Source organism: Neophocaena asiaeorientalis, unplaced genomic scaffold (assembly GCF_003031525.2).
Source record: "Neophocaena asiaeorientalis asiaeorientalis breed wild unplaced genomic scaffold, Neophocaena_asiaeorientalis_V1.1 scaffold82, whole genome shotgun sequence".
NCBI lineage: Eukaryota > Metazoa > Chordata > Mammalia > Artiodactyla > Phocoenidae > Neophocaena > Neophocaena asiaeorientalis.
Window position 1 is genome coordinate 8,564,064 of NW_020173068.1, and position 14,885 is coordinate 8,578,948.

Sequence of the window (14,885 nt, forward strand, 5' to 3'; positions counted from 1 at the left end):
GGATAGGGCTTCCCTGGCGGCGCAGTGGTTGAGAGTCCCCCTGCCGATGCAGGGTACCCGGGTTCGTGCCCCGGTCCGGGAAGATCCCACATGCCGCGGAGCGGCTGGGCCCATGAGCCATGGCCGCTGAGCCTGCGCGTCCGGAGCCTGTGCTCCGCAACGGGAGAGGCCACAACAGTGAGAGGCCCGCGTACCGCAAAAAAAAAAAAAAAAAAAAAAAAGAATGGATAGATTTATGTACTTGACAACTGATATGACGAGGTTGCCAAGATGTTCTGTTGAGTGAAGGCGGCAAGGGGTAGGATAGTATGTTCAGTACAGTGCTCTATGTTTAAACACCTTAAAAAGGCATCATCTATTAGTGTTGGTCGCCTCTAAGGAGGGGGGCCTTTTAGGGAGTATAGAAGAAGGACATTTTTACCTCTTATACTTTAATGTACAGTTTGAATTTTTTTTTTTTTTTTTTTTTTTTTTTTTTTTGCGGTACGCGGGCCTCTCACTGTTGTGGCCTCTCCCGTTGCGGAGCACAGGCTCCGGACGCGCAGGCCCAGCAGCCATGGCTCACGGGCCCAGCCGCTCCGCGGCATGTGGAATCTCCCCGGACTGGGGCACGAACCTGTGTCCCCTGCAACGGCAGGCGGAGTCTCAACCACTGCACCACCAGGGAAGCCCTCCCTTGTCTCTTATTAAAAAATTATAAACATAGATGTAAATCCTCAAAGTTCAGAGAATTTTGAGAACTGTCTGGAAAACTCATTAGATCTTACTTTTGGAAAGTTGCTTGTGTTCCTAATTCATTCATTGATTTTAATAAAAGAATTATTGGTCAATCTAAATCTGGAAGGCATGCCACAAGCTTTCAGAAACCAGACCTAGGATATGGGCACCTGTTCTTTTGAGTGATCAGAATTTCAAAAAGCATGGAACCCACAGCAAGAGCGTGTGCATCCTCCCAACTGCTGGTGGGTTTATCTCACCAATACTTAGAGAAATTAGCAGGGCTGCCAGTTACTTCATCACAAATACAGTTTCTGACCTTTCAGCCCCATGGTTTCACCTGTTTTAAAATAGAAAAGTTTGCTGTCATTACAAATGATGTTCAGGTTTGAGTTACCCAAGCGCATTTGAGAGCAGGTGTTGGAATGCCTTTCTAAAGAGAACAGTTTTTTCTGAGGACTTATAATAGGGTGGTCGTCACTTGGAAAAATTCCCTGTTCTTCAGGTACGCATGAACGTTTAAGCCCTTAGGGCTGTTTATTGGATTAGCATTGGCATGGCATGTATTGCCTCCCTTTCAAGTTCTAATGTCTTTTTAATTTATTTCTCCCCATCGTTCAGTGGATCCGGATTGGTGCCAATGTCTCCAACTTCACTTTTGCTCCTAGCACGATTATCTTTCACCTGGGACATGCTGGTAAGCACCCCAGGCTGCTAATTCCGTTTAACCTCCTTTGACATTTTGCCTGCCCTCGCAAAAGCCCTGTTAAGTAGACCCACAGCCTATTAACTATAATGACTTAATAGCATAACATTTCCCTCTTCCTCCTGGCCTTTTACGACAGTTAATATGATGATAAACCTGTTTGGCCCATCAACTTAGAACAGCTGTCATTATATTGGGTTTCATTGTACTAGGCTACCGTTGGCAGGCCGTTTTACCCTCATTTAATAACTCTGTTCATTTCCAGAGATTACTCACTTATCGTATCTTTACATTGAGCCATCTTCCTGAGTGAACAGCATTAATGCAGTTTCCAAAGGTTATCTTCCCCCAACGTATTGATCTTCACATTTGCTAGCGGCTGTGTCTGGACTGTAGTAGAAAACAGTCCCTTCCACAGTCAGACATGCTGTCCTGCATTGTTCTGTTGAAAACTTAGGACCTAATTGTTACAAGACAGTAAATTCACAAATCAGTTAGGCGTTCCAGAAACTTTCGATACTATTGAATTGGTGACCCTTGCATTTCACTGAGACATTAATATTCTTTTCTGATTTCTTTGACTCTTTCAGGAGTCACCCTTTTTGTGTCCATAGTGTGCTGATTCTGTAGGGGTCCACAGACGAATCCCTTGAAACGCTAGGCAAATGTGTATCTCTGTTTTCCTGGGGAAAGAGAGAGTCTGTAACTTTGATCAAAATTCTGACAGTGGTCCATGACCTCAGAAAGGGCTAAGAACCCCTGCTGTAGTTCATCTGTCATCCTTCTGGACAGAATTGACAGGAAGACCTTTCTCTCCAGCCCAGTTAACTGAATTTGAGTGATAGCCCTCCCAGGTCAGTCTGAGAACAAAACCTGAATATAAATTTGTTTAGAGCCATGACTATTTTTGCCAGAGTGGTCTTTGTGTACATTCCCTCATTTGATTCTCATCACAACCCTGATGGGGGTGACCAGGGTAGGAATTATGCTCCTTGTTTGATGGGTGAGAGAATTTAGGCTCAGAGAAATTAAGTGGCTGCGAAGGGCAGAGCCTGGGCCAGAACCCGGGGTCCTCAGTGCCCAGACCTGAGCCCTTTTGACTAAACCTTCCTCCTCTGTCCTCCTTGCTTCCTTCCTAGTCACAGTGGCAAATTAGCCCTAAAAATTTTTTTAATGAAAAGAAAAATGATTCATTTCTTTAATCCTATGGGCTTTCATTCAGAATTTTAAAAATCAACTGAATCCCAAATATAACATGACATAACTTAAAAAACAAACAACAACAAAACCTGCGTTAAAGAACAAAGATGCGAGCTGGAATATGGAACCAAGTTGCTGAGATCTGGTTTTTACCTGTGGATTTCTTGGTAGCCAAGGCTGAGAAGCAAGTATATTGAGCTGTTTATTTTCTGGCATCAGATAAAGGGAATAAAACATGCTGGTCTATAAATACAGACCTCTTAGGATCTGCAGTTACTGGCTTCTAACTGTCCTCTGCCCAGGGCAATGTCACTGTTTGACTTAATTGGCTATCATGACGCCTGTTCTCGTAGCTATGCTGGGGCTCATGTATGTCTACTGGACGCAACTCAACATGTTCCAGACCCTGAAGTACCTGGCCATCTTGGGCAGTGTGACGTTTCTGGCTGGCAATCGCATGCTGGCCCAGCAAGCAATCAAGAGGTAAGGTTGGGGGCGGGCCAGGGACCCAGAGTGGGATTAGAAATACTGTTGTCAGCTCTGTCCACCCAGCTCTTTGAACAGCGGTATGTGGCAAAATGATTCATGTCCTTAGGGGCCAGTGTGACACCTTAATCCAGCCCGATACAGAAGCCTTTTAAATCAGAAAAGAGCCTTGGTGATAAGTTTTAAATACGTTAAAACCACAACAGTTTATGCCCCGGCACATTGAAACAAGAGAAGAAAATAATTGCTTTATGAAGATTAAAATGGGTTAGGACGGGGGCAGATGGTGGTGGTTAGCGTGCTGGCTGTGTAACAGTTTTCTCCTCTGCTTCCGCAGAAAACCCTTTTCTGCCCTCCTCCCGCACCCCCGAGGAGGACTCTTCTGTAACCACCACAGCCTCCCGGAGCTCTTCCTCCTAAGTATGAGGTCCATGATCTTCCCCCCAGAAACCGCATCGGGCTTTACAGAGGCCCCCAGCAGGGAGCACTGCTCAGTGGCCTGCATCACGTCCCCAAGAACCAGACAAACTTAGGTTCACACAAATGGTCAGGTCCCCCCGCAATGGCAGCTTGCTGGCAGCTTGACTTTAGAACCTGGCTTAGAAGCAAATTTAAATGTCACATAGGTATTTCTCATTGATACAACTTTATTAGAACTTGGGTGATTTCAGCCACATAAAGGTCAATAAGAAAAGGTCAGAATTGCTTTCACCTTTGGAAGTTCACAATTTCAGACGTGCCCTACTTTCTCCTCTCCAGGACTTTTGGTGGAAGAATGTAACACGATAGTGTTAGCCCCCCCGTGCGGCTGCCGGTTAAGTTGGTCAAATCAGAGAGAGGCTTGCTCAGAGACTGTTATGGGCGGGAGAGCCCCACGTCTCCTCCCTGCCTGAGACTCCATGGAGCTCTCTGAGTGCCTCACCGTGGATACCGGCCCCAGCGTGCTCCCTGCCCCGCCTGTGGCCGTCCAGATTCCGCTAGAGCTTCCCTTAGCACCAGCAGTGGCCACTGGCTCACTTCTCTGCCCCTCCAGCAGCCTGAAGTTGGCGGCTCTGCACTGCGACTGAGAAAGAGCCAGGACTCAGCTGTTTTCTCTGAGCAGAGCCCTGTTGCCTCAGAGCAGCCCGTTCAGGCCCCAGGGAGCCAAAAGGCTGTCCTCTGCTGAGTTCAGTCTTTTCTGGAAGTTGCCCACACAAGATGAACAAGATTAAGGAGAGATGGGAGTGGAAACCGTTTGATTTAGATCCTGCTCAGCGGGAGTTCCTAGTCTGGAAGGCTAACATTGTGTACACTTTCTGGGGAGGAAGACCATGGTTCTCATCCCACCCTCCATTCTATACAGAAAGTCACAGCCCACTCTGTTGCTGTCTTCCTGAGTCCTAGAGCAAGCTCTGCCCCTGGGGAAAACGATGACTCTAACAGAAGCTCTGGTCGGGTGTTTGCCATTTCTTTCCTCAGCTTATTTCTCTTCTTACTGTCCTTTCTTGACTCTCAAACCCTCTTTCCTTTGGCAGGATCGCTGCAGAGCAGAGCAGTAGATTGGCAAAATATAGGACACTACGGTAAAGATGAAGGGCGACTCATCCCAGGAGCAGGGCCCCTTTCCATCTTGCCCACCTCATGCATGTCAGTTATTTATCTGATTTTCAGCACACTTGTTCCTCCCCATCCCTCCTTAAGCCGAAGCTGAATTCTGAGGCCATTTCCCCACTTCCTGGACCAAGCTGTAACTGGACCAGGGCAAAAGCCAAAGCCCCCTGAGTTAGCCCGGCTGATGGTAACTGCAGCAGAGCAGCTCTGACCTGGCTTTGACTGTAAGGCTCCATCCTCCCGTGTGTCCCACAGGGTACTTTATAGACACAGCCACTCTCTGTGTTCAGAGGAGAACAGAGTTGAGGATAGACAGATTCAACCTTGGACTTCTTAAAAGGGGACACCCCCCCCCCATTCAGGACATCTAAATTCATTAAATGATGGTCCCATGGCAAATCCTGGCACACCTTGTCACTGTTCTAGGCCTTTTTGTGATATTAACCTCTGATTGGGCCAAACAGTGTGGTTTGGTGAGACACTAAATTTTGAAGACTGATGGCCACAGATCAAAGCCAGCATCATCAAAACCCAGGTTCCTAGAGCTCAGGATATATGGTTCAGGGCAGCTCCCTGTGTGACTAAAATGTCAAGTGAAATATCACCCGTTCTCCATTGTGTCCAGTCCTAGGATGAGGATGGGAGTGGAGGAAGGTGAAGGGAGGGAAGGAGAAGAGAGTGTCTGATGCTTCACTGATCAGCTCCTTTAGACCAAGGATTGGCAGAAGTTTTCTAGAAAGAGCCAGATAGTACTTAGGCTTTGCAGGCCATACGGTCTCTGTTACAACTACTCAGCTCTGCCACTATAATGTGAGAGCAGCCATAGACCACGTAAACAAACCCACTGGCCATGTTCCAATGAAACTTTGTTTACAGAAGCAGGTGGTGGGCTGCATCTGGCCCGTGGGGCACAGTTTGTTGACCCCTGTACTAGACCAACAAAGAGGAGGGAGGTATTTGAGTTTTCAAGTCATGTTCCCTCTCGTCCTTTGCCATGGAAATGGCTTTCCCTGCCAAAGCAACAAAGCCGTCTAATTTTCACTCCTCTGAAAATAGGAGAAATCAACAAAAGCATAGAATGTAGAGCCTTTTTCACTGATGTGTGAACATAAGCTGGAACATCTAGTTCTCAACACAGGCTTGCTCAGAGACGACTTGCTCAGAAAGCGACTACATTTGTTTTGGTTTTGTTTTTTCAGGATTAATTCATATACAGTAAAATTCACCCTTGTTAGTGTACAATTCTGTGAATCTTGAAAGATGTAGTAGACAGTCTTGTAAACACTACCTCAGCCAAGGTACAAACTTATTTCCACACTCCAGTGAGCTCCTATGTCTCTTTGTGGTCTGTCCCTTCTCCCCACCCACCATTCCTTAGCCTTATCCATTTGGTTTTGTCCTGAATTACAGTTGCTCTCGCTGAGATTTGTTTTCAGAACTAGTCCTTTCTGCTAAGTATTGAGCTCTTTAAAATTAACTGGATTCGTTTTGTTTTTCTTGATTTTTAGATAGTCTGCCCCCCCCCCCCCCCCCCCCCCAGAAAATCACTTGATCATTTGGACATTTGGGACTTCCTGAGGTTGGGACCTTGTCTTTTAGGGGAAAGTCCCTAGTAGCCAAGTGTTTTTGATCTGAGAACAGGTATTGATTTAATCAGGCGTAACAGAGGGCTAATTTCGTAGCTAAGATGGAGGCTTGTGGGTCACCACCCTTTCTGCTGTTCTTATTTCATAATTAACGCTGTCCTCTCTGCATGAATGTTTCGAAACACACATACTTTTTTTTTCTTTTTTGGCCGCCCCGCGTGGCTTGTGGGATCTTAGTTCCCTGACCAGGGATCGAATCTGTGCCCCCTGCAGTGGAAACTCGGAGTCCTAACTACTGGACCGCCAGGGAATTCCTGGAACACACACCTGGGAACCTCTGAATGCTGGCAGAGAATTAGGCGCACTCACTTTGGCCCTCACGATGAGTTCCATGCTTGTGCATGCGTGCCCCTTGGAACTGTTGATTAATTGGTTTGGAGCCTGCCATTCTGCAAGACCGCCTTGTCATCACATCAGCCCTCACCACCGGGGACAGCTGCCTGCTGAGGACGGCATGTGTGTGAGCACCTTGCTTCTGCTCACCAGAACCATCTGAATCACTTACTTGGTGCTGTCATCCTCTGGCTGCACAGTGTCTGTCCAGATAGTCATTTCCCTTCTTGTGTTTCCCCGTCACTTCCTGGAGTCTAGGGGGGGCAGCTGTGGAGAAAGAAGGAATAAAGAGAGTTAGTGTTTTTATCCCCTCAAACTTTTTCTGTGAGCCGAGTCCAGTTTTTGAGAATCATTCTTTCTTAAGTTTAGACATCGAGTCTGATCACTGACAAGAACATGACCACACGATAGGAATATGGTGCAGATTTCTTTACCGAAAGGTCAGAATGTCATCTTCCAAGCTACGTGAGGGCATGTGTTGTTTGGCAGACCTGGAGTCCGGGAAATTGAAGACGAGCATTCTTCTATTCATCTAGTTGAAATGTACAGTGTCTTTTTGGCCTTGTACTGTGAGAGGTGTGCCTGGAATTACCTCATCTTGTGTTTTCACATACCACACTTACTTAGGTATCATCAGGTGTATTTCATTGTTTATTTAAGATGTTGTCAGCTTCAGTTTGAGCTATCTGTCTTATAGTCTTTTGTGAAATGGGATGGGGCATAAATAAATAGAATTAATAGATGAATGAAAAAAAATAGATGAATGATTGTTCCCTTATAAATGGGATCTCCTAGTACCTTGGTCTCTCTGTTGTCACCAGTTAGGAGCTGCAACACTGAATTGAAATATTCAATAATTTTGTGTTTGTCTCCATTTTCTTTCAGAACAGCACATTAGTTCCAGGAAAAAGAAGGAGATTCTGAAAGCTTAAGTGAATATCAAGAGAAGGAGTCAAGAATAATTCATAGTTTGAGAAGAGGAATGAAAAAAACCCTTTATTTAAAAAGAAAAAAGTCAAAATCGTTTTGCTTGTTTTTCTGTTTCCCCAACACAGCAGGTACCTGTGAGCCCAGATACTCTTTCTTTGGCATGGTGCCCTAGCAAGATGCTGTGAATATTCTAACTTACCCACATGTTGCATTGAAAAGTTGAAATCTGTAATTAATCGGAATAAAGAGAATAATAGGAATGAAGACCTGAGAGTTTCTTCCTGTACTTTGGGGCTGATTGGATTCCCAGGGCACATAACATGAGGCCTTTGTTGGGAAGTATGCTTGACACAGTGGCCGGGGTGTTTCTCCAGGACGTTTTACGTTGGTCCTTCTCACCTCTTTCTTTCTTTCTTTTTTTTTTTTGCTGCATAGCATAGCATGTGGGAGGTTAGTTCCCTGACCAGGGATCGGACTGTCACCTCTTTCTTAGCAGAGCTGAGGATTACCTGGAAAAGCCAGCATCCTTTCTTCATCTCCAGCACTGGGTACCAACTATGTCCTGTCGATATCTGAAGACCCCCCTGCTTTTGCCTTGAAAGTTTGGTCTTGGTGTGCAGTGGGGAAGGGAAGGGATTATCTTAAAAGAAGGCTGAGCCCATGAGCTATCTTAGGTTCTTAGAGGGACACATGCATCTCAAGAATGCCCCTTTGAAAGTTGTGCCCGGGATGACTATTACGTGGAGGTTATACGATATCACTTAGAGAAGTAATATTGAGCAGTGTGTTTATGTGTGCAGACTTCAGTGTTGGGCAAGCCTACTGTTACCACTTACACGCTGAAGGACTTTGGGCAAGTGGCTTAATGTCTCTAAGCCTCCTTTTTTTTCTTCCGTAAAAGATAATACAGTACCTCCTCCTATGGCTGAAAGAGTTTCATGAATCTGAAGTGCTTGGCTCAGTGCTTGGCATCTGTCCTAATTGGCCCATAGTTATGTACTTTGGCTCATTGCCTCTACTTCTATTAATTGAAACATAATAGTAGATAACTTTTGAAATGCAGGTAATCCTAGGAGTATTTATTAGGTTTGGGGCGTAGAAATTATTTTAATCTGATTGCTTTCCAGCGTAGTAGCTGGACTTGCCCCTTCAAAATGGGGATTTTAACTGGGGAAAGAGGAAAGGAGATTCTGGAACTTTGGCTGGTTCTGAATGGGACTCTGCAGGGGAGCGGTTGATACAGGCAATAACAGGGGTGCCTCTAAGATAGGAAGGAGACCTCACCTTTCCCAGAGGTTGCAAACCGGTGGCCCATGTTTTATTTGATCCATAGTGTTCTTTGGTTTTTTTAAATTGAGTTAGTTGCTAACATTTACAAATTGAGAAAATTCATATAAAAATCCAATTTGGGGACTTCCCTGGTGGCACAGTGGTTAAGAATCCGCCTGCCAGTGCAGGGGACACGGGTTTGAGCCCTGGTCCGGGAGGATCCCACATGCCACAGAGCAGCTAAGCCCGCGAGCCACAACTACTGAGCCCGCATGCCAAACCACTGAAGCCCGCACACCTAGAGCCCATGCTCCTCAACAAGAGAAGCCACCGCAATGAGTAGCCCGCGCACTGCAGCAAAGATTAGCCCCCGCTCATCGCAACTAGAGAAAGCCTGTGTGCAGCCACGAAGACCCAGCGCAGCCAAAGATAAATTTATAAAAAATAAGTAAAATAAATAAATTTATTTTTTAAAAATCCAATTGGGGGTTTGGGATTCTCTGGAAAAAGAAAATCAGAGCCGGCAACATTGGGCCTGATTCCTGTATGACAGCATCAGCTGAAGCTGAATAGCATCTGCTGCCTTTGGGTTGGGCCTGCACTCTCCAGTCTGCCACAGTCCTGCCCCCACGGGTCGCGCCTGCTCTGGCATCGGTCCTCCCACCGACTTCACGCGATTGGTACCTGCCTGGCTCCTGTAGACGTATGACTTTGAAAGCCTTGCTTTTAAATTTTAGCTTCTTATCCCGCCCTGATGGGAAAAGGTGATGTTGGTCTCCAGCTGCTGTTGGGTGGCTCCTAGTGTCCCTGCTTATGGGTGCTGGGACCTCAGCAGCTCAGAGTAGTGGGGAAGGGAGGAGAACAGGAGACCCACCCACCTGGTACTGTCGCACCTGTAACCAGACCTGTATAGTTCTGGAAAACAGACTGGTTGAGGCCTGCTGGACAGAGGTGTAGAGAAGGGACAGTAGGGCCTGAGCATAGAAATGCAGTGGCTGGAGGGCAGGAGATCAGGAAACAGCTTCCTAGAGAAGGGGCTGGCAGGGCTCAGGGGCGCCATGGCCGGTTCAGGGCTGGCCTGCAGACCTAGAGGAGCTGGAGAATAAAGCACAACAGACATTTGCTACATGCCAGACTCTGTGCTTGGTCCAGCTGTGGCAGTGAGCAAGACAGATTATCCCCTGCCCTTGGTCCACTTATATCCCGGAGGGGACAAGGGAAAGGGAGCAGAGTAATCACAAATCTGAAAAGGAATATTTATCCAGAGGGGTTGGGAAGGCTAAGCTGACAATCGAAGGAAAAGAGGCAGTCTTTGCAGAGCTGGGGAAGAACATTCTAGGCAGAGCAGCAACATACGCAAAGGTTCTGAGGCAAGAGCTTGGCGTATCTGAACTGAAAGCAGGCCAGAGTAACTAGGGCGGAGCTAGCAAGGAAGAGAGTATCCTTGGAAGCCATAACAAATATGGATTTTAAGGGCCGTGGTAAAGGGGATAGATTTTATTTTAAGACTGACAGCAAATTAAGGGAACTTGAATTTTATGCTGAGATACAGCAGAGGCAGAAACAGCTCATATGCTGTCTTTCTGGCCTTACCCACTGGGAGAAGCCTCTTGAAGGCTGCAGGAGAGAGTCCGCTTGCTTTTAGCCTCGTGGTAGGTCTGGGGAGGCTGCAGTTGAGAACAGGCCTAATGAAATCCACTGGATTTGTTGCTCAAATTATTTGCTACTAGCAAAGATCCTTTGCTTGACCAACTTTAGTCAGGATCCTGAAATTCCTCCTACGCCCATCTGTACTCTTTCTTTTAAAATCTAGTTTTAGCAAGAACCCTGCTAAGCAGTTTAACCAGACCCTCCCACCTCCATGTCTGATCACCCTGATATGTGGTCAGATTCCTCACCCTCCGCCATCTCCCAGGTGATGTCTGATCTTCCTGGCCTATCTTCAGCCAGAATCCTGTCAGGTCAGCTTAACTAGAATCCCCTTACCCCTGATGTATCTTCTTGGTAAGTTTCCATCCACTGTTCCCCACCCTGCTCCTTGGCTATCAGTTCCCACTAGATCATGCTGTATTCAGAATCGAGCCCACTTCTATATGAGGTCTCTTTCCCCCTATTGCAGAAGTCCTGAATAAAATCTGTTTTTCCCTCTAACTGCTGTGCAGCTCTGGTTTTCATTTGACACCACAGTAGTGCCTGGGCCTTGCTTTCTCTATAAAGAGTACTCAGCACAGCAGGTCAGAGTCCAACTGACCTTTCTTCAACCCCCTGAGCCTTAGTTTCTTATCGGTAAAAATGGGATAATACCTCTGAGGGCTTTATAAGGATTAAAGAGGTCACATCCAAAACACAGACTACAGTGCCTGGCACTGACATTAACTCAGAGTTTTCTAGGATTAGTATAGATATTACCATTGTTATTTCCTGTGTGTCGTTGGCAGGAGCCCAGTAAGCAGTTTGTACCAGGTCCACGTTTCTTTGTTGGTTTGTTGAATTCACTTGCTTCCCCAGCTGTCATTCCCTGAAGGGCCCGGAGGCTTGAAACAACACAGGAGCACTGTCCTGGAATCAGGAGTCTGTTACGAGCTTTGCCCCCTCCGAGCTGTAGGACCTCTTACCTCTGCTCTGCCCTCCCCCAAGGGCTGTGGTAGGGAGCACATGAAGCAATGGATGGGAAACCCCTTTGTGAATTTTAATATAAACATAAGGGATTATCATAAGCAACAAGTCCCCCATTGATTAGAGCATTTCTTTAGGGGAAAAAAAATAATAGCACTCCATCTTAAGTGAGGAATGGGGAGCTCCCAGTCCCTCTGTGGGGAGGGTTTAAGTCCTGTAAGCTGCCATTAGTGTCACAGTTAATGGAGATAAAGCATCGGAATTGTTGCCATCACAGTCTTTTCCTTTATAACGGCGTTCACCTCGAAAACCACAAGTAGCAGCGGGGCCCAGTGCTCGTTATTTCATTTGAAAAACTCATTGGAAGTTGAGAGAGCCCTCAGTCTTTGCTTTTGTTGGGACAGGCGGAGGAAAGAGATGAGCAGGTGGGTCTGGGGGAAGGAAGGGGGGGCTCGGGCTGGCCTGGCGAAACCACCATTCAGCAATCTCCTCCTTTGTTCTCCTTCCTTGGCAGGTTCTCGGCCAGCCCGCTCAGCTTGGTTGAAGTGGACCGCGGCCCTCAAAGGCCAGCCTTCTCTTCTGAAGGGGGCTTTTGTTGTCCATTGTTGGTATTGTCTCCTCCACGGAGCCATGGTGGCCCCCCGCAGAGCCTTTCCCACGCTTCACATTCTTTCTTAGAGGGCAAACTGGGGGCTCCCAGAGAGAGCAGGTGGTCTGAACCGGGTGAAGCCCCGAGCTGGCTTTACAGCCCTGGTGTGGGAGACCGGCCCACGGGATGCGGGTCCAGCACTGTGTGTGCCAGGTCGGAAAAGGCCGGAGATGGGACTGCTCACCTCTGAGTCCCCATCAACTCTGAGATGCTACAGATCTTCTCGTACTTTTAATCCAGACACACATCCCATCATCCAGATGTTTCACTTTTTTTCTTTTTTTAGGTTTAATCTACTTATAGTAAGATGCACAAATCTTAAGTGTATAGCTCAATGAATTTTTACATCTAACTACGCTAGTGTAACCATTACCCAAGTCAAAATATGGAATGTTTTGATCCCCTCTCGGAAAGTTCAGAGTATAAGAAGAGGCTATGTGTGGGGTGCTGTGTGGTGGTGTAGGTGATGTGTGTGGGTATCTGGCCCAGGTAAAACTGTTCATGAATAGAAAAAGTTGGGTAATCACTGACATAGGTACATCTGGTCAGTGGCTTCAGCTCTCTGCTTCCCTTTGTAGCAAAACTTCTTCAAAGAATTGTCTCTACCAGTGCTGTCCAATAGAAATGTAATGCAAGCCCCATAGGTGATTTAAAATTTTCTAGTAACCATAACAAATAAGTAAGAAACAGGTGAAATTCAATTTTAATATATTTTATTTAACCCAATCTATTCAAAATATTATTTTAACATGTAATCAATACATAAAACATTACTGAGATATTTTGCATTCTTTTTCCATACCGTCTTTGAAATCCACTTAAAGCACATCTCAGTTGATATTAGCCACCTTTCAAGTGTTCAGCAGCCATATGTGTTCAGTGGCCACCATATTGGGCAGCCAGGTCTATACTCACCAGCTCTGACTCCTCTCCTGCCATTTTCTCTTTTTTTTTTTTAAGATTTTTTGGATGTGAACCATTTTTTTAAAGTCTTTATTGAATTTGTTACAATATTGCTTCTGTTTTATGTTTTGGCGTTTTGGCCACGAGGCACATGTGGGATCTTAGCTCTCCGACCAGGGATCAAACCTGCACCCCCTGCATTGGAAGACGAAGTCTTAACCACTGGACCGCCAGGGAATTCCCCTACCATTTGCTCTTGAACCCACTCGAGTCAGACTTTTGCCTCTACCATCGACCCAGTTTGTTCTTGCCAAGGTCATCAGTGGTTTCCATGGTCACTTTCATGTTCAGTTCTCAACTGACTTGACCCATCAGCGGCATTTGGTACCGTAGATCATTCCCTTCTCAAAACGCTTTCTCCGGTTGGCTTCTGGAATTTCTCTCTTGTAGTTTTCCTGTTATCTCACTGCCTGTGCCTTCTCAGTCTCCTTTGCTGGTTCCTCATCTTTCCTCCAAGCTTTCAATGTGGGGTGCCCCTGGGTAGTCCTTGGACATCTGCTCTTTCTGTTCCTCTTCTTTAGTGATCTAACCCACTCTCCTCACTTTAATGACCATCTAAAGGGTGACGGCTACCAAACCAAACCGGCTGACCAGACCTCTCTCCTGGCTCCAGACTTGTACACCCAGATGCCTACTCAACATCCTCACTGGAGCCTTTAAGGGGCGTCTCAGACTCAGTATGTCTAAACCCAAACTCCTAATACCCGCACCCCCCACCGCCAAAGCTCGTAAATGGCAACTCCATCCTTCCAGTTGCTCAGGCCAAAAACTTTGGAGTCATTCTTGACTCCTCTCCAATCCCCACACCGTATCCATCAGCAAATGAGTTCTACCCTAAGAATGTATCCAGAATCTGACCCTTTCTCAGAGTGACATTAAATACAAGTCAGGGGCTTCCCTGGTGGCGCAGTGGTTGAGAGTCCACCTGCCGATGCAGGGGACGCGGGTTCGTGCCCCGGTCCGGGAAGATCCCACATGCCACGGAGTGGCTGGGCCCGTGAGCCATAGCCGCTGAGCCTGCGCGTCCGGAGCCTGTGCTCTGCAACAGGAGAGGCCACAACAGTGAGAGGCCCGCGTACCGCAAAAAAAAAAAAAAAAGTTACCATTAAATACAAGTCAGATCACGTCGTTCTGCTTAAACTCTGCGATGGCTCCCATCTCACCAAGGGTGAGATTTTTAAGTCCTTACCATGGCCTCCAAGGGTCAGATGAGCTGGCTTCCCGCTCCCTCTTGGCCTCCTTTCCTTCACCCACAGCCTCGCTATGCTCTAGCCGCACTGACCTTCTGCTCCTCCTCCCTCCACGCTCTTGCCTCAGGGCCTTTGTGTTGGGTTTTCGCTCTGCTTGGAATGTTCTTCACCCACATATTGTCAAGGCCAACTCTTGAGGGACTTTACTCAAATGTCCCTCATCAGAGAGGCCTTCCCTCACCACCACACCGCATATATATTCACTAGAGATAAAATAATCCCCTCCCGCACTCCCATCCCATTAATTTTTTTCCCTTTGCAATCGCCACCATCTTACATATTACATGTACATCGTACATACATACGAACCTTCAAGTCGTGAGCTTTCAAAGATGTGAACATGCGTTTGTATGTCCAGTCACGTAAGTTAGTTGAATTGTCTGGCGTACATTGTCACGTGTGTGCATCCTCTATAAGTGGTTGCTTTTTTATTTTTTTATTTATTTTTTTGCGGTACGCGGGCCTCTCACTGTTGTGGCCTCTCCCATTGCGGAGCACAGGCTCCGGACGCGCAGGCTCAGCTGCCATGG

General features: G+C 46.7%; 1 protein-coding gene across 1 annotated transcript in view; it reads left to right on the forward strand.

Moving 5' to 3' along the window:
- RPN2 (ribophorin II) overlaps positions 1-7,872 on the forward strand; it is a 54,559-nt gene extending 46,687 nt beyond the window's left edge. Inside the window, exons 15-17 of the mRNA XM_024743137.1 lie at positions 1,339-1,414; positions 2,977-3,106; positions 7,564-7,872. Coding sequence (XP_024598905.1) covers positions 1,339-1,414; positions 2,977-3,106; positions 7,564-7,576 — 219 coding nt within the window. The 3' untranslated portion in view covers positions 7,577-7,872. The remainder of the gene's footprint in view (positions 1-1,338; positions 1,415-2,976; positions 3,107-7,563) is intronic.
- Positions 7,873-14,885: the final 7,013 nt, after the last annotated feature.